At 41.0% G+C, this 24,428-nt stretch overlaps 1 protein-coding gene and 1 non-coding gene across 3 annotated transcripts in view; one reads left to right on the forward strand and one right to left on the reverse strand.

The window, feature by feature from the left end:
- The window catches only part of SLC35D1 (solute carrier family 35 member D1), a 43,317-nt gene extending 19,775 nt beyond the window's left edge, over positions 1 to 23,542 (forward strand). For both annotated transcript variants that reach the window (XM_037042857.1, XM_037042849.1), the window contains 4 exons: positions 8,597 to 8,664; positions 9,888 to 9,966; positions 13,688 to 13,770; positions 18,970 to 23,542. In XM_037042857.1, coding sequence (XP_036898752.1) covers positions 8,597 to 8,664; positions 9,888 to 9,966; positions 13,688 to 13,770; positions 18,970 to 19,078 — 339 coding nt within the window. In that variant the 3' untranslated portion in view covers positions 19,079 to 23,542. The remainder of the gene's footprint in view (positions 1 to 8,596; positions 8,665 to 9,887; positions 9,967 to 13,687; positions 13,771 to 18,969) is intronic.
- LOC118985715 (U6 spliceosomal RNA) lies at positions 5,099 to 5,205 on the reverse strand. The gene has a single exon (XR_005066180.1). It is a non-coding gene; the product is annotated as a U6 spliceosomal RNA (small nuclear RNA).
- Positions 23,543 to 24,428: the final 886 nt, after the last annotated feature.

The raw sequence follows: 24,428 nt of genomic DNA on the forward strand, positions 1-24,428 counted from the left end.
TTGTAATATGGATAGAGGCTTAGGGCAGTTATAATGATTTTATGATGGCCTCACAGACAATTAATGGCAGAGATAGAATTAGAACCCCGCTTTTCGACTCAGTGAGACAATAACAATAATTGGAGGTGTCTAGGAGGAAGCACATCAGAACATGTTGCCTTGCTTTTGGTTTTCCCTGATGCGGACACCAGCCTGCAGTGTCCTCGCAGTTATGGATGAGATACGAGACAAATTCACACGGACTACTGAGTCCTGTGGAAGAAAAGGGACAGTGCGGCTTCCCTCTCAAGGGCAGAGCAAGCCTTGGAGTACCTCGGACACTCTCTCAAGAAGAAAGCACCCCGACCCTTGCCTTGACAGGCTTTTTTTGGATTTAATTTGCACAGGAATACAGGGTGTGTGGGTAAAGCTCATCAATCATTATCAGTTAGAAATGGTTAAACAATAGATAACATTCAAAGAACTCTGAGGGCCTATTTTGAGTCAGGGTCAGATAGTTAAAGGGCCATAAAACTTTGGGGAACAAACTTCTTGCTTGGTCCCTTATTACTTAAATTGAGGGTATTAGCAACCTAGGCTTCACAGGATTTTACATATTCTTTCTTAGGCCTGATCATTTAGGGGAACCCACCTTTTCCAGCACAGGGCCACACCTACCTCCAGCATCATTTTAGGCTTACGGCATTATTTCAGGCTTAAGTCAGGCAGGGAAAGTAAGGCAGCCAAGAAATTAGGAGACTTCTTGCAGACAGAATGAGGACTCAGGCTGTGTCAAAGCCAAGGGGCGAGGGTCCATCACCCTCTTTTTCTATAGCCCCCCAAGTCCTTCCCTGAGGGCCTTCACATGATCATACCTGTCTTAGGTCGATCCTACCTTGAAGAATCTTACTTGTCATTGGCTAAGTGACCAAGCATTGGGAGCCAGGCAGAGTGAAGTAAAAGGAGCAGAGCGGGACCCCTGCCAAGTAGATAAGCTTTGTCTCCTTAGTGGCTTATGGTCCCAAGGTTTGGCCTTGGCCATGGGGGGTGGGGATTACAGCTCCTGAAACCAGGCAGGGCAGTTCCCAGCATTCCCCCAGTAGTACAGACAGAAAGATGATAGGTATGGGGCTGTACAGGCACTAATTAGCTGGATAATTTGGGGACAGTTACTTAAGATTTCTGAGCCTAGGACATAATAGGCACTAAATACATGATGGTTTTGACCTTTTTTTAATTAAAAAATATTTTTAGATTTTATTTATTTATTATTTTTAGAGAGAAGAAGGGAGGGAGAGAGAGAGGGAGAGAAACATCAATGTATGGTTGTCTCTCATGCACCTTCTACAGGGGACCTGGCCCACAACCCAGGCGTGTGCTCTGACTGGGAATTGAACCAGTGACCCTCTGGTTTGGAGGCTGGCACTCAACCACTGAGCCACTCCAGTCAAAGCTACCTTTTTCTTTAAATACTATTTTAATGTAGGGAGAGTGGGCACCATTGTACTGTTAGCATCATATTTATCCTATAGCTATATTTTCAAATGGTTACTGCATGTTCTGTGGCAACCACAGATCCATTTTTGTGGCAAAGTGGAGGAATGCAATAGGCTGCTTTTGCCATAGAGTGAGTAGCCTCCAGAGGTGGGCAGAGTATTTAGGGAAGAAAAAAAATCCCATGAGAATTATTTTTCTATTATTGAATTTTATGTAAATGGAATCATGTCCATGAAATTTATTTTAATGTTCTACAGGTATAATTATTATATTCCAAAGGGGACTGCAGTATATATTTGGGGTATTTTTCTGAATACAATGTAATGCCCAATGTAGAGAACCTTGGACTTGGAGCATATAGACTCAGGTCCACCATGTAGTAGCTATATTACCTAAAGTAAGTCACTCATTTTCTTCTGGGGATAATAAGGCTTGGCCTTTTTACCCCACAGATGACATGATGTATGCAGAAGTACTTTGTAAACTATAAAGCTCTCCATAAATATTGTAAAGGCAGTACGCTTTTATTGCCACAGTTATTCCTTTATTATCAGCAAATCTGACCAAATCATCTTTAGCATAGTGCTTCAGGGCCTACCATGATACCTGACACATGGTTAGAACTTAGTAGATGTCAAGTGATACATTTAGATTAGAGGAGATGTTTAGACCTAAAGGAGAGAAGGAGCTCAGAGGTATAGAGAGGTTTACTGGAGGTCTTTGCCAGATAACTGATCACCTGCCACTCCTAGGTCTCTGATAAAAAAAAATAAAAGTAATGTTTATATATAATAACTGACATTACTTATTCAACTAGACTGCCTTAATGTCAGGCTTTGTATCCCTATTGTTTTTAATTTTGATAACAACTCTGCAAGATGGGCCTTATTCTTTCTTGTAGGTATACAGAAACTGAAGTACAGAGAGTCATCCTGGTCCAACACACCAGCTTATTCTTTTACTGACTTTGGGGTAAAAGAGGAGCTTACCCAGAAGAGGAGGATAATTTAGAGTTGAGGGGAGTTATTAGGCCTGAGATTTCCTTTATGTGATTCGTCTTGGGTGTAATGAGATCTCTGCTTATCACACTGATCTAACATGTTAGAACTGGTAGAAGCCTTAATAAACACCCAGCTTAACCCCCCTCACAGAAGCTAAGTGCCATAATGATGCAGTACCCACAAGACACTGGGCTCCTGAATCTCGTGTGCTGTCTTTTTAGCTACAGTTGCTTTTCCTGCGGGGTACTGGTGGTCCTCCCAGAGACACTTCCAGTGCCTGCTTGATGGTTTGCAGGATTATTCCTTTTCAAAGGAAAAACACTTAAACTCAGTGCAAAAACTAATGAGTCATATGCCAGTAAAATGACATTTTATCATTATAAGAAAACTTCGAATCATATAGGTTTAAATTAAACTTCAAACCTATTTAGCAGGATGTACAAGTAGGTATATAAGTATATTAAAAAGCAAAGTTCAGTTCATCTGCTTGTAGAATATGATGCTTTGCCACAGCTCAAAGACTTGATGTTGTTAATTTGTCAGTTCTCCCCAGATCCATCTATAGATTCAACATAGCCCCAATCCCGTAGCAGAATTTTTTGTAGAAATTGATAAGGTCATTTTAAAATTTATATAGAATTGCAAAGGATTTAGATTAGGCAACTCATTTTTGAAAAAGAAAAAATGTTGGAGGATTTATTCTACTTGATTTCAAGACTTTTTAAAAGCTACAGTAATCAAAACAGTGTGATATTAGATTATGTGTAGATACAGATCAATGGGACAAATATACAAATATACAAAATTAATTTGAAAAATATTGAGTTGCATTGTGATCCCCATTCCCCCCAATTCATATGCTGAAGTCCTACCTCCAGTACCTCGGAATGTGATCTTATTTGGAAATAGGGCCATTGCAGCTGTAATTAGTTAAGATAAAATCATGCTGGAGTACAATGGACCCCTAATCCAGTGTTTCTGGTGTACTTACCGAAGGGCAAATGTGGATACAGACAGTCACATAGGGAGAATGCCACGTGAACATGAAGGCCAGCATCAGAATGGTGCCTCTACAAGCTAAGGAACACCAAAGATTGCCAACAAATCACCAAAAGCTGGGGGAGAGGGGTGGAACAGATTCTCTCCCAGCTCTCAGAAGGAAGCAACCTGCTGATACCTTGATCTGGGACTTCCAGCATCTAGAATTGTAAGACAGTACATTTCTCTTGTTTCAGTCATTCAGTTTGTGGTGCTTCATTCATTACAATGCGCTAGCCAATTACTACAAAAAGGATCAGAGACCTAAACATAGAGCTAAAGTCATAAAACTAGAAGAGTACATGGGAAAACAACTTTGTGACTTTGGGTTAGACCAGGTTTCACAGAAGAGTCATAAAAAGCAAGAATTATAAAAGACAAAATTGCTGTTAGACTACAATCAAAATTAACTTTTTTCTAAAAGATACTATGAAGAAAATGAAAAGGCAACTGTGCACTGGGAGATAATATTTTTTATTTTCAACTTCAGTTATTTGAAATGTGACAAAATCTCATTAACACAAGATTTCAGTATTATAAGATTAAAATTTTAAAGGAAAAAGATTGGTTTGGTGCTTTAAAATAACAAAAGTGGAAGCATGATAGAGGGTACTCAAAATCTGAAAGTCTGCAATAAAAAATCTTAAAATCTAATTTTTTGCAAATAAAACATCAAAATTTTACTTTTAATATAAAAACTGACATTTTAAGACTTTACATGTAACACTTAAACTGTTGCCCTGTCCAGGTGGCTCAGTCGGTCAGAGCATTGTCCCCAGGCATCAATAGGTTGCAGGTTCCATCCCCAGTTAGGGCACACATGCAGGTTGAGGGTTCTGTCTCCTGTTGGGGTGCATATGGGAGGCAGCCAATCAGTGTTTCTCTCTCTCTTTCCCTTCCTCTCTCTATAAAAATCAATAAACATATCCTTGGGTGAGGGTTTTTTAAAAAGTTCCACTGTTCATAAGTGACCAAAGGAATACTAAAGCATCCATTTTGTGAAAATGCACTTTGAATATGGGCAACTATATTTGGTTTTAAACATGCTACAATTTTGTGACATACTAGCACTTTATAAAGTTGGTTCCTAAATCACATCCCAAAATATCTCCACCATGTACTTTGATATTAGGTCAATTAAACATTGTAAAACCTGAGTATTTATATAATGATAACTTGTCAAAGTATGAAACTTCATATTGCATTTGTGAAAGTTTGAGTTTGGTTTACCGTTAGGAAAAATCGGAGGGAGGGGCATAAAGAGTTAAATCACAAGATCATGAACTGAATAATATATAAGCCTGTGACATAAGCAGAAGAGTACAGCAATTAGGTTGGTGTTTGTATATTATATATGTGCTGTGGTATCTAGGCACAACAAGTTGAGGGTTAAATTGACATTTTTGGTTCTTTAGACCCAATGAATTTAAAATATAGCTCATATTTTCCCAAATATACTTAACAGTCTACCTTAACTAAATTCCTTATATAAATCCTATAGTGCAAGTACTATAAAATCTCCAAAAAAATCATCTCCAAAGCAGATGAAATTATTTTGATTGTTTCATTAGATAATACTGTATGAAAATATGGAACGCTTCATGAATTTGCATGTCATACTTATGCAGAGGCCATGCCAGTCTTCTCTGTGTCATTCAAATTTTAGTATATGTACTGCTGAAATGAGCACAACAATATTTTCATAATTACATATATATATATATGATTAAGGACTCATATCCAGAATATATTTTTAAAAATCTCTTACAACTCAGTAATAAGACAAATAAGTTGTATAAAATTTGGAAAAGATTTGCACAGACACTTAAAAGAATCTGTAATGGTGGCAGATAAGCATATTAAAAGATGCTCAACCTCATTACTCATTAGGGAAATGCAAATTAAAATTACGATGAGATACCATTTACTTACTAGAGTTGTCTCAAACAGTTCCAAGTGTTGATGAGAATGTAGAACAGTGGAAACTCTGATATGCATACAGTACTGATGGGAATATAAAATGGTATAGCTACTTTGCAAACCAATTTGGCAGTTCCTTATAGAGTAAAAGATATATTTACTGAAAGAACCAGCCATCCCATTTCTAGGCATGTACCCATAAGAAATAACACGTCCGCAGAAACTTGTACTGAAAGGTTCATTACAACTATATTCAAAACAAGTAGTCATGGAAACAACCAAAAAATTGTCCACTGACTAGATAAAAATATTGTGGTATAGCCATAAGACTGAATACTAATCAAGAATAAAAATGAATGAATTACTGATACACATAAAGCATGAATGAATTTCTTAAGCATTATGTTATGTGAAATAAGCTGGACATAAAAGAGTATATACTGTACAATCCCATTTACATGAAATTGTTGAACAGCAAAACTGGTAGCGTAAAAGTAGATCTGAGGTTGCCAGAGGCCATAAAAGGGGGTAGGGGATTGACTTTAAAGGGGTAGGAGGGAACTTTTTCCAGCCTTACTGAAATATAATTGATACATGTAAGTTTAAGGTGTGCAACATATCGTTTTGATACACTTATGTATTGCAAAATAATTACCATAGTAGCAGTAATTAATGCATCACCTCACATAAATTGCCATTTCTTTTTTTTATGAGAACATTTAAGATCTCTTAGCAATTGTCAAATGTACAATACAGTATTGTTACCTGTAATACCATGCTGTACATTAGATCCTCAGAACTTTTTTATCCAATTGCTGAAAAGTTGTACCCTTTGACCAGCATCTGCCCTGGTTGTTCTACTCCCTGTTTCTGTGAGATCGTAGAGTGTTTGTATTTCTCTGACTTACCTCACGTTACATAATGCCTCAGGTTCCATTCTCGTTATTGCAAATGGCAGGATTTCTCTTTTTCTCACGGTTAAGTAATATTCCTCTGTGTGTGTGTGTGTGTGTGTGTGTGTGTGTGTGTGTGTGAGTGTGTGTGACATCTTCTGTATCCGTTCATCTGTAGATGGGCATTCAGGTTCTTTCCACGTAATGGCTGTTGTCAGTAATGCTGCAGTGAACATGGGGGTGCAGGTATCCCCAGAGATCCTGATTTCATTTCCTTAGATGAATAAATACCCAGAAGTGGGATTGCTGGATAGTATGGCAACTTTAACTTTAATTTTTTGAGGGACCTCCACACTGTTCTCCGTCGAGGCTGCGCCAGTTTACAGTCCTACTGGCAGTGCACAAGGTCTCTCTCTTCTCCACCCTCACCACCCTTGTTGTGTCTTTTTGGTCACAGCCATTCTAACAGGTGTGAGGTTATGTCTCATGCTTTGATTTGCGTTTCCCTAGTGAGTAGTGATGTTGAGTACCTTTTCATCTACCTGTCTTCTTTAGAAAGATGTCTATTTAATTCCTCTGTCCATTTTTTAAATTGAGTTATTTAGGGTTTTGCTGTTGAGTTTTAGCGTTTTGAATGCTAATCCAGTTAAAGGTTTTGAATATTAACCCCATATCAGATATGTGGTTTGTCAATATTTTTTCCCATTCAGTAAGTTGCCTTCTCATTTCGTTGGCGGCTCCCATTGCTGTGCAGCAGCTACTTAGTCAGATGCATTTCTTCTTACTTATTTTTGCTTCTGTTGTTTTTGATGTCATATTTGAAAGACTGTTATCAAGACCAGTGTCAGGGACCTTTTCCCCCTATGTTTTTCTCCTAGGAGTTCTATGTTGCAGGTCTGAAATTTTTTTTTCATGATAGTAATGGAGTTTACATGGCTGCATACATTTATTAAGACTCATTGAATTATACACTTAAAATCAGTGAATTTTATTTTTGATATATAATGCTTCAACAAAGAAAAAAAAACAAACAAACTGAACGTCTACTGTCTGTCAAGTGCTGTGTTAGGAACATGGTTAGATAAGTGTGATGTGGGTCCTGTCCCCACACAGCTCAGTCTGGAGAGTTGGTGTGGAAAGACCCAGTTCACAGGGGGAAGAGCCCTGCAGAGCACATCTGCTGAGAAACAAAGGAAGGCGTTCTTGACTAGGGAAAGTCCCACAGAGGAGGTGCTCGACCTTTAGTGTGATGGGTGAACAGAGCCAGGTAAGTGTTGAGGGGAAGCGCAGTCCAGGCAAAGGCATGAGTGTGAAACTGCACGTTATGTTTTATAAACCTCAAGGAGCCGGGGATTGGCGGAACTCTAGACCAGTGAGATTTATGTCAAAGTGGCAAAAGTTAAAGCAGGACAGGTTGGCAGAGAGGTAAAAGATGAAGTGTTTCTCAAATTTGCTTATCAAATTCATATTGAGAAGTTATGTCCTTGAGAGAGAAACCCTCCCTCTTGGATGAGAGATAAGATGATCAGTGCACCTGCTCATGTCTCCTTGTGCCATTGCTTTTGGCTTAAAACAACAAAACCTTGCTTTCACAATCAATTATTCTAAAATAGTAATTCTCCCAGGATAGATTTCAGCTGAATTTGTGTGACTAAGGCTATATTTGAGTTTTCACATGTTACAAGGAGGAAATATGTTTGAGAAAGCCTTTAATACTAGCCATCTGGGAGAACTGCTGAGATTTGCCCAATGTGGCCTGTACCTCCAAGCAGATACCAGTTTCTCTGTACCAACAGAGAGAACAAAATCTCCCTCACATTACATTGTAGAAAGAAGAAAACCTCTGAAACTGCTTACTGGTTCCACTTCATATATATGAAATTCCTGAACATCATTCTCTGTCCTTGGAGGGGTGCAGGGAAGTGTGTGTGTGTGTGTGTGTGTGTGTGTGTGTGTGTGTGTGTGTGTGTGTGGTGGGAGCAAGCACACAAGATTTTGTTTTTTAATTTAAGTTTTATTTTTAGAGAGAGGGGATGGAAGGGAGAGGGAGAGATAAATCAATGTGAGAGAGAAACATCGATTGGTTATCTCTTGTACTCACCCTGACCAGTGACCAAACATGCAACCCAGGTGTGTGCCTTGACGGGGAATCAAACTGGCGACCTTTTGTGTTGCGGGATGACATCCAACCAACTGAGCCACACAGGACTTTGATTAATAAATAGGACTGCTAATTTTGCTCTAAAATCGAATGCTTTGTCATTGCAGGCAATGGATTTTGAAGGCTGGGCCGACACGCTCTTTCTTCTGCAGTTCACCCTCTCCTGTGTGATGGGGTAAGCCTTTGCTGCCTTGTTGCAGATAGCTTTCCTAGAGAAATGTGTTCTGGGCTCCTTTGGCCTCATTCCTCAGTATCCTGTTTTGCCTCATGAGTGTATCCAGCTTAGGATAATTAAACCTTCAGATTCCGGTTGTTTCACAGCCCTTGGGAATGTGCCCTCAGGGCAACTAATATGATCCCAAAGTTGTGCTTAGAAGGATGGAGAAAAACTAGTATTTACCCAATAATGTAGTATGTAAGAAGCACTGTTATATTTCAACATTATTTTTCACCATATAGTTGATATATTATTTTACTTTATTTCTACATTGACCATTGGGAGATATCTTTGTTCCTTTATCTATGAAAAAGCAGGCATACAAGTCAGGTAGATTGTCTAAGTTTGCACAATTAGTAGATGGCAGTGGCCGCTCCTGAATTTGGGACTGTTTGACTCCTCACTGGCAGGTTGTCTTCCTCTTAGAAGAGTGCATGCAGAAGGCGGGACTATCTGCAGATGTGCCTTTTCTCTCTGCCTCCGCATTTCCCTGACACATTTTTTCCTCCACCAGCCAAGTTCAGTTGACATTTGTGACTATCTGGCACAGGCTAGGTACATAGTGAGCTTCAAAATAAAGTTGACAGGGTGCCTTAGTAGTGAGTTCTTGGTACTCAGAACTCTCATTGTAAAGCTGAGAGTTCCAACTACTGCCACTTAGTTGTTAAGTGAACTTATATCCCCTCTTCTCTGTATCATTCCAGTTTTAGTCAATGTGCCGCTGAAGCAAGCATGCTGTATCTCCTCTGAAAGTAGTTCTGATTTGGTTCTCTTCCATCCTTAAGAATCTCTCTTGCCTTCACCCTGGTCCACAGGTCATGTTGCCCTAACGGGAGGTGCACATCTCAGCCAGTGTCTGTGAGCTCCGAGCTTCCTATCTAGTTTAAGTGAACTAGAAGGAATTTGATCTAAAAAAGTGCTCGTGATTATGAGTGATGAGTTCAAGGTTTTGGTTAAGGTAGCTGGGAAAAATACCTGGTCAGTAAATGGACATGTGTTTCTTTTTAATGAAGTTTTTAAAAATCTTGAGAGGGGTGGTACAAGCAACAGTGAAATGGGAAAGCTCCCAGTCAGGGCTGGAGTGTGCTGGACTGGCCAGCACTGATTGTTTTTCTTGGCTGGTGATTATTATAAAGTAAGCAAGTGGATCTTACTTACAAGGTACCTCTTCTTCATTCCAGGTTTGTCTTGATGTACTCCACAGTACTTTGCACTCAGTATAATTCTGCTCTTACTACTACAATAGTTGGCTGTATTAAGGTGAGTTGAAAAAAATACTGTTATTTTTGGGGTGACTGCATTATTTGAAGAATTATTCCTCTAAAATAAGTCTGGCTATGGCCTTAAGCTCCATAATCCTTATTTTCTCATTTTTTTGACTGTTTGACAAATGATGGTGGTGGTCTCTGAAATAATCTTTAAGAACTCAGGGAGGGATAATCTCTACTTTCAGGCGAGTTAGCTCTGAGAAGTATGAGAAAAGGAGAGTATGTCACCTTAGAGGAGAGGATGCAGAATTTGGCCTATTTCTGACAGGGCAGATGACAAGCCCAGTGGGGAGAGGCCTGTCTTTAACCCCTAATGAGATCAGGCCTGTTCTCTGACTCACTGAGTTCTGGCTGTTCTGTAGGGAACGGATGCCTGCCAGAAGGTAATCAAGGTAGTTTTCCTGTGCGTGAGCCGAACCTCGAATTGCCCACTTTTAAAGGCTGTGTCTGACATTTCCAGTGATGTCAGTTCCTCCTGGTCTGTTTTATTAGAGGGAGGCTCATTTGTCTTTCTCCAGAAGAGCAAAGTGGACCTGAATATTGAGCTGAAGTTAGTGGCTTGGGGCCTGAAGTCTCTTTCATCTGACTTTGTAATTCTGGCGCTTTAAGATCCATTAGCACGGTAGGCTTGCTTTGTAATCCAGGTAGAACAGAGAGAGGGAGAGCCTAGATCACTTGGGGAGATAAATGCAGTTGCCTTTAGGACTGTCTTTATGATGCCCCTTGTCAAAAAGTGAGGGAAGTGGTTGCCGCAGTAAAGTTTTTACTGCTCTGCTGTGTGTCCCTTTGCAACCCCAATGGAGTGGTGTCCACATGACCTTATTTTAGAAACTGGATTTGAGTTAAAATTTCAGAAGGTCTGTGACTTTTGAAAGTGTTTGGTGTGAACAGAACTGTAAATTAAGCTGTAGCAATCAGTTGTGCAAATTCCCTGAAATCTAGAGACAGTTAACATTCAGAGTTCTAGCTGGCTGACATGATTTTAGCACCCCAAATTAGCGCTCAGCAGTCTCTCAGTTTTGTAAAGTAAGGGCTTTACATGCAGAGTGGGTGGCTTGCATCTTCAGGATAAGAACAACAAGAACAGCATCATTGGTACCATGTGTTTAGCCAAGAAGAAAGATAGTACAGGAAGGCCTGTGTTTAATTTTGATAACTAAACCCGTTTGCTTAGAATTTTTTACTGCATGGGGTACAAATACAATCATGCTTTCATTAACATAAAGTTTAGTACTTTTCTTTTGATATTCCTTTCTCTGCACAGTCCAAAGGGATTAGTTTTACTTCCAAACTAGAGGGGCAAAATTGGATTGTCTGTCTGATTAGTTTACAGTTGCTGTCTCTGCTCACCACCGTGCGGTGTCGCTGTTGAATGGTCTTCTACCTCCTGACAGGTGCGAGTGCCCTGGTGCCCTTGCTATTTTGGAGTCTCACGTTTGCCAGTGGAGCTCCTTTTAAGTTAGCCTCTCAGTTCACACCCTTTTAGCTGTTTTGTGCTTGAGGATCCTAACCCTATAAACCAGGGTGTCACAGTCGTTTTCACCGGGGGGCCACATCAGCCTTGTGGTTGCCTTCAAAGGTCCAAAAGTAATTTCAACTCCTTAACTGTTAAGGAGTAGTTACATTTATACAGTCCTAAAATTATTTCGGCCCTTGGAAGGCAACTGCGAGGCTGATGTAACCCCGGGCGAAAATGAGTTTGACACCCCTGGCTTAAACCCTTAAGTCAACATTCCTTGTCCCTTTCAAGTATGGTGGGAAAATTACTTAAAATAACTAGTTAAAATGGAAATTCCTAGGCTCACCTCAGATATAATCGAATCAGAATCTCTAAAGAAGAGTCTGGAAATTTCCCTCTTTAACAAGGTTTTCAGGTGATTTTCAGGTATTACTAAAATCCGAGAATTAGTTTTGAGCTACCAGACCCTTCTGTGCTTCCTGGGTAGTTTTACTTTGGGGATTGGTGTCTTATCCTGAAGGCAAATCTTTGTTAGGTTGTCCTAATGGGTACTTAGAGTTTGTCTAATTACTGATTGGTTTTACACAATAAAGCTTGGGTTCTCTCTCTGAAGTTCCTCGGTCAGTTTATGCAAATTAATCTACCCTCTCCCTGGATCTCTGGATCTCTGTACTTTAAAAGAGGTCCTATGCACCCCGATGTTCATAGCAGCACAATTTATGATAGCCAAGAGTTGGAAGCAACCTAGATGCCCATTGGTAAATGACTGGATCAAAAAACTATGGTACATTTACACAATGGAATTCTATGCAGCAGAAAGGAGCTCCTACCCTTTGCAACATCATGGATGGAACTGGAAAGCATTATGCTGAGCGAAATAAGCCAGGCGGTGAAAGACAAATACCATATGATGTCACCATTAACAGTAATCTAAACAACAAAACAAACAAGCAAGCAAAATATGACCAAAGACACTGAAATACAGAACAGGCTGACAGGGACCAGAGGGGAGAGAATCACAGGGGAAAAGGGGAAGGACTCACATGAACAAGTATAAAGGACACATGGACAATAACTAAGGAGGGGGGCGGAAATGGGAGGGAGGTGGGGAGCACTGGGGGGGGCTGGGAATATAAGACAGAAAACTGTACTTGAACAAGAATTAAATAAAAAAAGAGATTCTGTTACATATTTTCCCAAGTTGCCTACTGTTAACATGTTTCATTGTTAAATGAAAAATTATTTAAAAGATCTGCTCAAAGACAATTTGCTTTCTCTATCCTTAGACTTAGGAGAGGCTGGCATAGTTTCGAACACTCAAAGGGCACTCCATTATAAAAATAATTTTGAAGTTTGTTTTTGGCATTTTAAAAGTACTGTAGCACTTCACTTTCTGCTTCAGAGGCCTAATTTAGTAGAGCCCAGCTGCTGAAAATCTTTGTGACACCATTTCTGGTCATTGTAAAGGCAGAGAGGGAGGCAATGACTTATGAATATGAAAGAAAAGACATTAGTGAAGAACTGAATAATAACCTTGGAAAGTTCTGTTTCACCTTTGTGGTGTGAGATTAACTAGAGGAGAGCCAGCCACATTGGCAGAAGATGTTTACACCTGAAGGTTGTAAAGGGAGTCAGGAGAGGTGATTTTAGGAATGCTACTTTGAGATGACTTCCCATGGTTTTTTTGAAGATACCAAGGACAGTTCCTCTAAAAACTGTCTTCATGTTGGGAAACCCTCCCCCCCCCCATNACCCCCCCCCCCCCCCCCCCCCCCGTTCCCTTTATTCTTTTCAAAAAAGAGGAAAAGAGTTTGCTTGTCAGCAGGCTTTCCTTCTCCACTGTCCCCTCAGAAGTCTACAGTTATCGCAATGACAGGAAAAGCATTCTTTTCTGAGGTTGCTAAGTGTGCTCTACCCTTAGTGTTTTCTACCCTTAGCAACAGTGGTGTTTCTCTTTGGATTTTACCGGTAGTCCATACCACAGGGCTGAGAAAGATTGATAATCCTGTTAGTATTATCCAGTATTGGCGAGAGCATTTTGTTTTTGGAGAGATCAACTGGGGAGAGGCTAATGTGGTTTCTCTGTCAGTGTTCTCGCTCCTGCTGCACTCATGTCAGGATTGGTGGGTTTTCATTATTGTCTCTTTGGTTTTGTATTTTAAGAACAGGTGTTTGGGTCATGGCATGGGTAAGTTTATATGAATGTTTAAAAAGCTCAGTTAAACCTATGTAATAATGTATTGCCTTTTTTTAGAATATATTAATAACTTATATTGGAATGGTCTTTGGTGGAGATTATATTTTCACATGGACGAACTTCATTGGCTTAAACATCAGGTAAGTAAAAATATTTAAATATAACCACTTTGGCAAGTAGGCTGTGGATATGCAAATAGTATCACACAGTTAAGATTGGGCTATTTAATGGCAGACTTGTTCATTTATTAACCAAACATTTATGGAGTTCCTACAATGTAGTATGTTTAGATAGTGCTTTTTGAGAAAGGGAGAGAAAATAACCATTTTTCCATAAAAATATCCATATTTTATGCGTAATCACTGGGGACTCTTTTCTGGAAGTCGAACTCCTTTTACGTAACACTGCAGAGAACAGACCTTTACTTAGTATGCCAGCCGGCAGTGCACTGTTCTCAAGGAAGTGCAGGCTGGGGAACACTGGCTCTGTTACAAATGCTTTGTGTGTGTCTGACTTGGCTGTATCACTGCGTTTCTTTAGATTTCATTTGTCTTCATCAGTGATGAGGGTGACTTGTGTGGAATATCTTTTTCAGATCAAGAATTTTGAATCTCATGTTTTTAAATCTATTTATATTCTTAAAAATCCTCAAATTTGTCTTTGGGCCAGGCCTGTGTCCTTAACTCGGGCTCGTAATTGTAACAACCCACTTGACATCTCCAGCTGACATGTCCAAAACTGAATTCCTTTCAGTTTCTCTGATGTCTGTTCCACCTAAAGCCTCTGCATCTGGGATGGAGACGCCATCCTTCCAGCCTTTCCATTCAAAAACCTTGGCATCATCCTTTACTCTTCAACCTGATACTTAATGTCTAGTGTGTTAGCAAATACTGTTGGCTCTACCCTCAGGATGTACTCAGAAAAGGGTCACTGCTGACCGTCTGCATTGCTCCTTTGTCATCTAAGCCACCAATGCCCTTGCCTAAATTACTGCCTAGTTGTCTACTGGGCAACTAGGGAATGGAAATTATGTCATTCCATCCTTGACTGACTGAACTTTGAAGGAAATCACTAATTGAACTGCGTTCTTAAAGAATTCCATGATTAAACCCAGGTATATCTTACCACCATCCTAGTTTGTTTGCTGTTTTAAGACAAGTTTAAAAAGCCCTCTATCTGGTATGATTCAAGTGCAGAAGCACCAGGTTTGCATTGGTGGCTGCTCAGTTCCGTCCAAATTTGATTCTGTGATTCAAGGAGGCATTTTTTGGGGGGTGGGGGTAGGGCTCTGTTGAGAGTCTGGCTCTCTCTAAATGCCTTTTATTGGCGGCCACTTCCTAGGTGCTCATCTAAGCCTAAGACTGTGACAGAGGGTGGGGAGTGAATAGGGACGGGTGGCGCCCGCACAGGCCGCTCTACCTCTGTCAGTGGCTGGGCTCTGGCCTGTGGCTTAGATCCACGTAATCTGGCCTTTCTACACGATGACATCATCATCCTCATAACTGCGCAGGCTGGGATTCTGAGAATCCCTGGAACTCATCTTTATCTGTGATTCTTCTCCCCTTCCATTAAAAAAATTACTATAGAATTAAGTATAGTAAAATTCACTCCATTTAGTGTAGAGTTTTATGAGCTTTGACGAATGCATACAGTCATGTTTCCCCTATACTACATTTAGTATAAAAAAGTTTTATCACCTACTTCACACCCCCCCAAATCTCCCTGTCCCTTCGCATTGAACCTCTGCCCCTGACAACTATCTGTGTTCTATCCATGTAGTGTCCAGAATGTCACTGGACATCATATAGTGATACATAATATTATGTAGCTTTTGGTCTGGCTTCTTTCACTTAAGATTTTATGTTTATCAGTAGTTTGTACCTTTTTATTGCTGAGTAGTATTCCATTATGGATATATCAGTTTATCCACTCACCAATTGAAAGACAAGTTTGCAGTTTTTGTTTTGCACCTGTTGCTAAAACATTTGCTTATTAGAAGTTTGTGTTGAACCTAAATTTTCATTTTATTTGGAATAAATACCTAGGGGCAGAATTCCTGGGTGTTGTGGTAAGTGTATGTGTATAAGAAATTTTTAAACTATTTTTGAAAGTGTGTATACAATTTTGGTCATCTTGGTTTTTTTTTAAGATTTTATTTATTTTTAGAGAAGGGAAGGGAGAGAGAAAGGGAGGGAGAGAAACATCAATGTGTGGTTGCCTCTCATGCGCCCCCTACTGGGGACCTGACCTGCAACCCAGGCATGTGTCCTGGCTGGGAATCGAACCATTGACACTTTGGTTCACAGGCCGGCACTCAGCCTACTGAGCCACACCAGCCTGTACAGGCATTTTTTGAAGAATGGGTTCTTTTTCATATGATGGTTATCTTAAAACTCCTAGGCAGATAGATAGAATGGTTCACATTCTGGCTAGAATTCTGTGACTTCTATTTTTAAAGGGTATGCACAGACCAACACTTATCCAAGTATAGAAAGGACATAAATAAATATCTGGGAAGGCAACAGATTGGAAGTTAATGCTTGTTGAGTACCTGGTAGGTGAAGGCCACCTTTGTAGTGTCATCTTGTTTAATCATTCCCCAGTTCACAATAGTGAAATGGAGGTTCAGAGAGGCGAAATAACTTGCCCAAAGTCATACAGCTAGCATAGTAAGAATCAGAGCTGAGATTCTAACCCTGGTATGACTTAAAATATGCCTCACAATTTAACCATGTGAAGGCACAGGGGTAAGAAGTTAAAATGGCCCCTCTTTGTTTTGAACATTTCCAAAGTCTCCTTGCTTATTTCTGCCTGATTTGTCTTTATTCTCCTATTTCTCTTTGTAGACAAGGTAAGAATTGGATCCTTGCTGAATCCTTTTTGTACATATATTAAAGGAAGTGGCTACTTAGTGCATGCAAATGCATAGACTAGTATTTATCTTCAGGGAATTTGTAATCTAGCTGGGAGAGTCTTTTATTTATAAATAAATACATGGTTGGTACCTTCCAGGTACCAAACATTGTTTTAGGCAATGAAGATAGAGCTGCTATCAAAACTGACCAAACTCTTGCCCTTCATTTAGTTTTCCTTCTACTAGAGGAGACAGAAAATGAATGGAAATAAGTGAGGGAACTATTTGCTGGTGATAAATGTGATAAATAGTACTGCAGAAAAATAAAGCACTGTTTTGGGGGTGGGGGCACTTACTGAGGAGGTTGCATTTGTGTAAAGACCAGAGAAAATGGAGAGAATGGGCCACATTGGTTTCTGGAGGGCAGAGCAAGTGAAGAGGCCCTGGGGTGGGAGTGTGCTCGGTGTGTTCCAGGGACCACAGGGAGCCCAGTGTGGCGGAGAGGAGGGGAGTGAATGAAATGAAAAGGGCACTTAGGTAATACTGTTTTTTATTTATTTTATTTTATTTTTTATTAAATTTATCGAGGTGACACTGGTTAACAAAACTATACAGGTTTCAGATGCACAATTCCACAACATACCATGTGTACCCTGTATTGTGTGTCCAACCACCCCAAGTCAAGTCTCTGTTAGGGTCTACTTTTAAGAGAATTGAAGACGCTGGAGTCTTTTGAGTAGAGGAGTGGCATGATCTGATTCAGTTGCAATAGAATTCCTCTGACCACTGTGTTGAGGTTAGACGGAAGGAGGAGGGTGAGTGTGAAATGATTATGTTACTAGTAATGGCTTTCATTTATAGAAGAATCATATGGCATTCATAACATTCAGCATTTATATAGCATTAGTAATAGCTGTGACAAGGTACTTTTTATACATTCTCTCAAAAGAGTTTTCAACAACTATCTTTTTAAAGGATTTTATTTCTAGAGAGATGGGAAGGAAGGGAGAAAGGAGAGGGGGGGAAATGTTTATGTAGGAGAGCTACATTGACCAGTGGCCTCTCACACACCCCTACTTGGGGACCTGGCCCACAGCTCAGGCATGTGTCCTGACTGGGAGTTGTACCAGTGGTCTTTTGGTTTGCATGCCAGCACTGAATCTACTAAGTCACACCAGCCAGAGCTCAAGCTATTAATACACAGTGTCGTAAAGTAGCTATCCAGACTGACACCAGTAATAAAGGTTGTGGTGGTCTCAGAAACTAGAATCCAACAGAGTTGCTTGGGAGACTTTATAGAGGAAAGCATACTTAGGACTAGGCCTTGGGCATTACGTAGGCTTTGGGGAGGTGGAAAAGGGAAGGCTGGGTATTTCCAGCCATTGCTCAAAAGCACAGAGCCCTGAATGTAGACGTTAGATGGGAGCTGGGGGGATTAGCAGGAGGTACTTAGGTTTGGTTAGAATGAGAGGGTAATACTGGGAAAGTAGGCTGGTGCCCACCTAAGATGTGGTGTCTCAAATATCTCATAAGAGGAAGAATGAATGCCCACCTAGGAAAACACTCGAAGAGTTACTAATAAACTGCATGTAGACAAGAGTAATCATTGTCTCAAGAGTAAATCCTTCTGGTGGTAGGTGTGGTGGACAATTGAAGGGTGCCAGCTACCAACTCAGAGGCTGAGAGCTCAGGTCATGAATTTTCCACTGTAAACCTTATTCTAGTGAGAAACCAGCTCTGTGAATCTCCCAGGGTCTGCATGTTTACTTATTAATTTGGATGATTTTTATTTTTATTAAAAATAACATTTGTCTTGAGTGATTATTTTTAGAAATACAGAAAATACAAATAAAAAAGAAATCAGTTATAATTTTACCATTCATATGTAGCCATTGTTAAATCCTTGTGTATTTCTTCCAGACTTTATTCTGGTGCATATTAATAGGCATGTTCTTGTTCATTTAACTAAAATGGAATTAGGTAATACTTGGTGTTTCATGAGATTATTTAAGATGTCACTTCCTGTTTTTATTTTATATCATTTTAATGGATGCATGGTGTATTGATGAATTTATATAATTTCACACTGTGGGATATTTACCCTTTAAGTTTCTGGTATTATAAATTTTGTGGTAAACACTTTGTCAGTAAGTCTAAGAAGATGTGCACAGTTCATCAATGAAGTAGATTGCGAGGTCAAAGGATAAGCAGAATTCCAGGGTTTTTTATTTCAACTTGCTGTCTTCCAGAAAGCTTGTATACCTGCTGACAGGTATGTGCAAATGTTCCTTTTCCCAAAGCATCAGCAGCAGTGCATAATCCCAGAACGGGGGAGTGCTTCTAGGGTAGATGAAAGTGCTGTGTCTGTTTTAGTTTTATGTGCCATGGACTTACACAGGCAGCTCCACCCCTCACACCATCTCGCTGACATTCGCCATCCCTCCCTCCCTTCCTCCCTCCCTGATGGTGGTGTTCTATTTTGCAGCATTGCTGGGAGCCTGGTGTATTCCTATATCACTTTCTCTGAAGAGCAGCTGAGCAAACAGTCGGAGGCCAGTAACAAGCTGGACGTTAAGGGGAAAGGAGCAGTATGACCGGAGGATTGCTTCAACGGCACAGGCCCAAGATTTTGATGAGCTTGGAACACTGGCAGATTTTACACAGATACTGAGGTGTCTTGATTACGGAGAAATACCATTCCTTTGCACTTACACAATCCGAGGATTGATTGCTGCCTTTTAAAATTTTATGAGAGAAACATATAATTGACCCTATTTTAAATGTGCCATTTGAATTAATTTATATCAGACTGGAAAATGCACCGGGCTTTTTAATTTATTTTTCTTTTGTGCCGACAGTGAAACAACATTGTTTTGAAACTGTTTCATTCCACAGTTTGAAACCCAGGTGTCCTGAGAGCTGCATGTACAAAGCTCTCCACGTGGCGCTCCACCCTTCAAACCGTCGCTGTGTCTAGGGGCAGTTTTCGCCTTCCTTCTGCTGGAAGTGCAGCAGAGTCTCTGAAATTTCTCCTTTGACTTATATTTCTTAACAATTGCATTTTTTCCCATAAGGGTATCGTAACTGAATTTGCCAGAGAAAACCTTTGGCACTAAAACAACATGAGAGGCTTTGAAGTGTATTGCTTTTCATGCTGGCTTTCCTGCGAAATCACGGCACAAAGGGAGTGCATTCCTTGAAAATTTGCTGTTCCTTCCTGGTTGCGTAGGATGGGGATGACGAAGTGATGGGAGAAGTAGCGCTTTTCCCCACTTATATATCTATCTGATCAGTTCATTCAACTAAAATGTGTTCAGTAGGGTACGTGCTCCAGGCCTTCTGAATGAATATTCATTCAGAAGATGTGACTGTGAACAAGACACAGAACTTTTTTCACTTCTCTGAAACTGCAATTCTGTAAGTGGGGTTAGAAGCACCTGCCCGACCTAACCTGCAGTCGTGTGACACTAAATGTGAGATGAATGCATGCGAAGAGGTGCATTTTCTGAACCTCTTGGCCTAGAGATTGGCAGGCAGGCAAGGTGACCAGCATATATTTACCCATGCTTCCCTTTTCTGGCTTTAGTTGCCACTTTTTTTTACCTATCTTTGAAGCATTATGACTGGGTTGCGCATTTCTGAATGTATTGGCTTGAGGAGAAAGGCCGGTTAGATGTTTCTGGATTGCCAAGGTTTGGCCTTTGCCTGGCAGTGTCAGTGTGAGAGCCATCTCCTTCCTCTCCTCCTTAAACCACATGAGCAAGCCCCTCCCCTCTGGCCACTCCCACCTGCATCCTGTCCTTTGGCTCACTCAATGAGGATGCCAGCCTCTCTGGAGACCAGGGCTGCGTTCTGGGGGAGCAGCTGTGGATGGGCATGGTCTGAGTCGCCTCTTTAGTTGGGACAGGCTGTTAAACAGTCCCGTGACTTGGCTCAGACACACTGACTTCGGGATGAATGCTTGCTCAGGCCCATGCAGTGAGGATAGGGGAGCCTGAGCACCTCTGTACTGTTGCCTCTGTTATCTTCCTGTTCGTTGGCTGTACAGTCCACTGGGCTCCTTGGACCTAATCCGTAAGTATTTTGGTGCCACAAGAAGGGACCTGGAAGGTTTTGTATTGTTTGTATTTTTGAAGAATTAGATTGAGGTCATTTTCATATTTATGCTTTGTCCTTATTTTGTTTGGTCTTCATTATAGCCTGGCCAGCAGTGCTGGGTCCCTAGAATTAGCCTCATCGCCAATTTTCACATCATGAGCTCCATGTCAGAGGTCCTAAGGCCTACATTTTTTCAGTATCAGCCAATCTGAGGAACTTCGGTGGGAGAGTAGGACCTTATTTTGTGAAAGATGATTCTTATCATCCCTGTTTTATCAATGAGAAAACAAGATTCAAAAAGAAAGTAGATTTGCTAATAAAATATATATGTTTTTGTCTATTGCACCATGCTGCCATTAACTGCTCTCCTCTGCAGGTGTAAGGAAATGGGGATGGTAGCGGGGTTACCTTGAGCTCTTTCAAAGGGTCAAGCAGTTAACCGAGTCTGGAGTGGAAGAACAGGCTTTGCAGATCAGGGAGCTCAGTGTGGTGGATCACTGCCTCCTGGGAGGACAGAGGCGGCATGGAGTTAAATCCTTAATTTGCCCTATGAGACAGATGGGCTGTGGTGAGAACTCTGAAAGCCAAATTGTATGACTCTTGGCTCCTCTGTTTTGAGTTAATGACATTGAAGTCCTCTTCAGCCAGTTTGCTTTTAGTCAGTGCCAGATTGATTTGAATAATCCTGGTTGGCAAGGCTACATGTTGTCCACAGGTCAGGTGATTTTTAATTACCCCATATGGCATTGACTTTATGAGTCAGTCATTTGCAGCATCCAACTTGCGTGTAGGTTGTATCAGGAATCCATGGAAAGTTTGGATCAGTAAAGCTGATGTAAGATCTTCATGGAAAGAACAACAGAGTTTCACATTTGCATGGTTTGGAACAGTACCTAGGAATTTAGGCCACCCCTGCTTTTGTTATCATGGCCTCACTCAGTGAGCAGAGATTTACCGAGCATCTCCTTTATGCCAGCCAGTATGCTCAATGTTTCGTTTTGGGTGGCAGAATTATGCTCAGAGACTGAGATTGTTTTGCCAGTGTTTTATTGAACACATGTTCACTGTGGGAATTATTATTTCCTAAGCCAATAACAAAATAACATACTCCAAAACAACGATAGACTAACTACACTGTTGTTCTAGGCAAGGGAAGATGAGAGAATAAAGTCCCAATTTAGTTGAGGCATACCTTTTCTACAAGGTTGGGTTTCGGGAGAGACCGCTTAGTCGACAGAGAGCTGTCCTCAGCTGCCAGCCCACAAAGCCCCTTGTTGCTGGAGCAGATGGCTCGGGAAGGACGGCACTGGTGTTGGTGGGCAAGGAGTCCTTCTCTGAGGGGCTGCTGCAGGCTGGTCAGGGGGTCCCCACGACTGTGGCAGAGCCAATGCCCAGAGGTCTCAGGGGAGCTATTTAGATCAGCAAGCGGTGCCTTGCTCACACACAGCTCTCAGGCCTCATAAACGCTGCACAAACCTTTAGGCCACTTACCGTCTGAACATCCGCTTGCCAGAATTGCTTCTTCATTGGATGTTTTTTCTTGGTAAGCCCCCAAGGTCACCTGTGAGCAGCTGAGATGATGTCATCATGACACATCTTACTTCACTTTTCTATCAAAACAGCGTTACTCTTAAAACGACTTTATTATTCTCATAAACAAGTAGCTTTGAAATCACGCCAAACTGATACCCAACACTAAATTCTGGAGAAACTGAGATAAACAGGACAAGGTTCTTGCTCATAATTCCTTAGCAAGACCCTGACTGAGAGCAGCCGTTGAATGGAATCAGTGCCGTGAGAGGAAGAGCTGCCCGCAGTTGCCAGTGTGGCTGGTGAGGGGCGCCCCACCCATCGCGCTGGAGCTCTAAGAGGACGTTTATAATTCATACTAGTGTCTGAGCTCTGGGACGTGCCACGCTGCTGGAGTTCCATGGCTACCCTGAGTCTCTCCTCCCTCTACTGCATATATTCTCGCCTCCTCATGGTTTTGTGTTATTGGTTCCTGCTTATCAGCAAAGCTGCATAAGCTGTTTCAAAATACATGAGATATTGGATGAGAAACTTCTCACACGGTGCCTACTATGCATTAGGCACTTGGCAGATTTTGTTACTGTCATTTTATGGTGAGGCTTTAGGCAAAACAACTTTCTTAATTTGTGCTCCTTAAGTGCTAGAGGCCTAGACAATGTGTGTGTTGCTTGAAAAATGTGACCCTGTACTTTGCTTCCAGAATCTTAAATGAGAGTTTCTGTTCAAGGTCTTTTTTAAAATACCTACTGGATATAATTGTGGCCATTATGTGATGCAGGTGATTCCACTGTTTTGTTTCTTTTTTAAGAAAAAGGATGAAATTACTCGTATATTTTGATAGTAAATTTAAGGAAAATTATTTTATCTTAGAGGAAGATAATTACACTGCAGAATGGCGATTCAGTTACAACTTTCTCAGTTTGTCACCTGAAGGCAGCTCCCCTGCACGCCCATCCTTCCTTCTACCCACCCTCGAGTTAGATGCAGGAAGCAGGGGTCGGCCCCTCTGCGTCTGCGTCTGCGTCTGGCTCAGTCGCCATGGGATCTGCGAGCTGCTGGCACCTGTTCTTACTGTGAGGACGCCCCTTCATCAGGGTGTGAGGAGATACTTTAGGGTGGTTTTTTTTAGCTTTCTTTTTAAAAAATAAATTTTAAAAGAAATCTACTGGTTAGATTGTCTCACAAAAATATTTTTAGAGATTATTTTGTTCATTAATGTTTCTTTGTCACGCTGATGATCAACTGATTTTTGTCTACAGATGTTGGCCTATTATAGTATTTTTTCAATATAGATTCTATTTACCAAATGCCATTTTAGAGTTTTTAAGAGGTACTGAGGATTGAGATTATGGAAATCAGGTGACATAACTATGAAAATGATGTGCCTAAATATTTTTATAAAGTCAAATAAATATGTTTTCCTGAACACATGTATCTGTATTTTGTTTATGTTCACCACTGATGGACACTTTGGTTGCTTCCACCTTTTGGCTGTTGTGAATAATGCTGCTAATTGTGGTGTTTTAGTTTGTAACTGTGCCAAAACCTTATTTTCTTTAATCTGACCTTTTCTTCTGATTTTCCCCTTGGCTCAAACTGACCTTACCCAGGTGTCCTGACTCACCCACCTCCCTCTCCCCTGCTTAATCATTTAGCCCTCAGGACTGAGATTCTGGTCCACATCCAGCAGTCTTAGGAACAAAGTCCTGGGTCTACGGACCACGGAGACAGAGTTTTCCATCAAACTAGACAACATCTTGGTCTCAGCTGTGTCTTAGCTCCGGACCCAGGAAGGCAGAACGATCCACAAAACAAATCCTTGAGAAGTTGGGTAGAACAACTGCGTGGCTGACATCAGGACCCGGTGCAATGATCAGTAACGCCCTGCCCTGGCACCAACCAGCCAGTAGAGACCACAGCCCTAGCTCCTTTACTCACCACGATCTCTTCTTTTTCCCCTGTATAATCAGTCCATCCCCTGGAAGCCGCCGGGGAGTCAGGTCTTTGAGCACGAGCTTAGCTGTAACTTCAGGCTGGTGTCATCCTTACTTTCTTGGCTGCAAACTTTTGTTTGTGTTTTACTGGGCTCTGATGCTACAGGTCAACAAACCCCTTCAGCCTGGTTACAAGTTTGGACTTCTGTAAATTATCATAGATTGGGTGCCTTAACCAACAAACATTTATTTCTCAGAGTTCCAGAGGCTGGGAAGTAAAAGATCAAGGTGTCAGCAGATCTAGGGGCTGGGGAGAACCCACTTCTGAGTTTGGAAATGTTCATCTTCTCTCATCCTCACGTGGGGGACAGCAGAAAGAGGA

This window comes from Sturnira hondurensis, unplaced genomic scaffold, assembly GCF_014824575.4.
Source record: "Sturnira hondurensis isolate 20B ecotype Veracruz unplaced genomic scaffold, ASM1482457v3 Scaffold0000648, whole genome shotgun sequence".
In the NCBI taxonomy this organism is placed as follows: Eukaryota; Metazoa; Chordata; class Mammalia; order Chiroptera; family Phyllostomidae; genus Sturnira; species Sturnira hondurensis.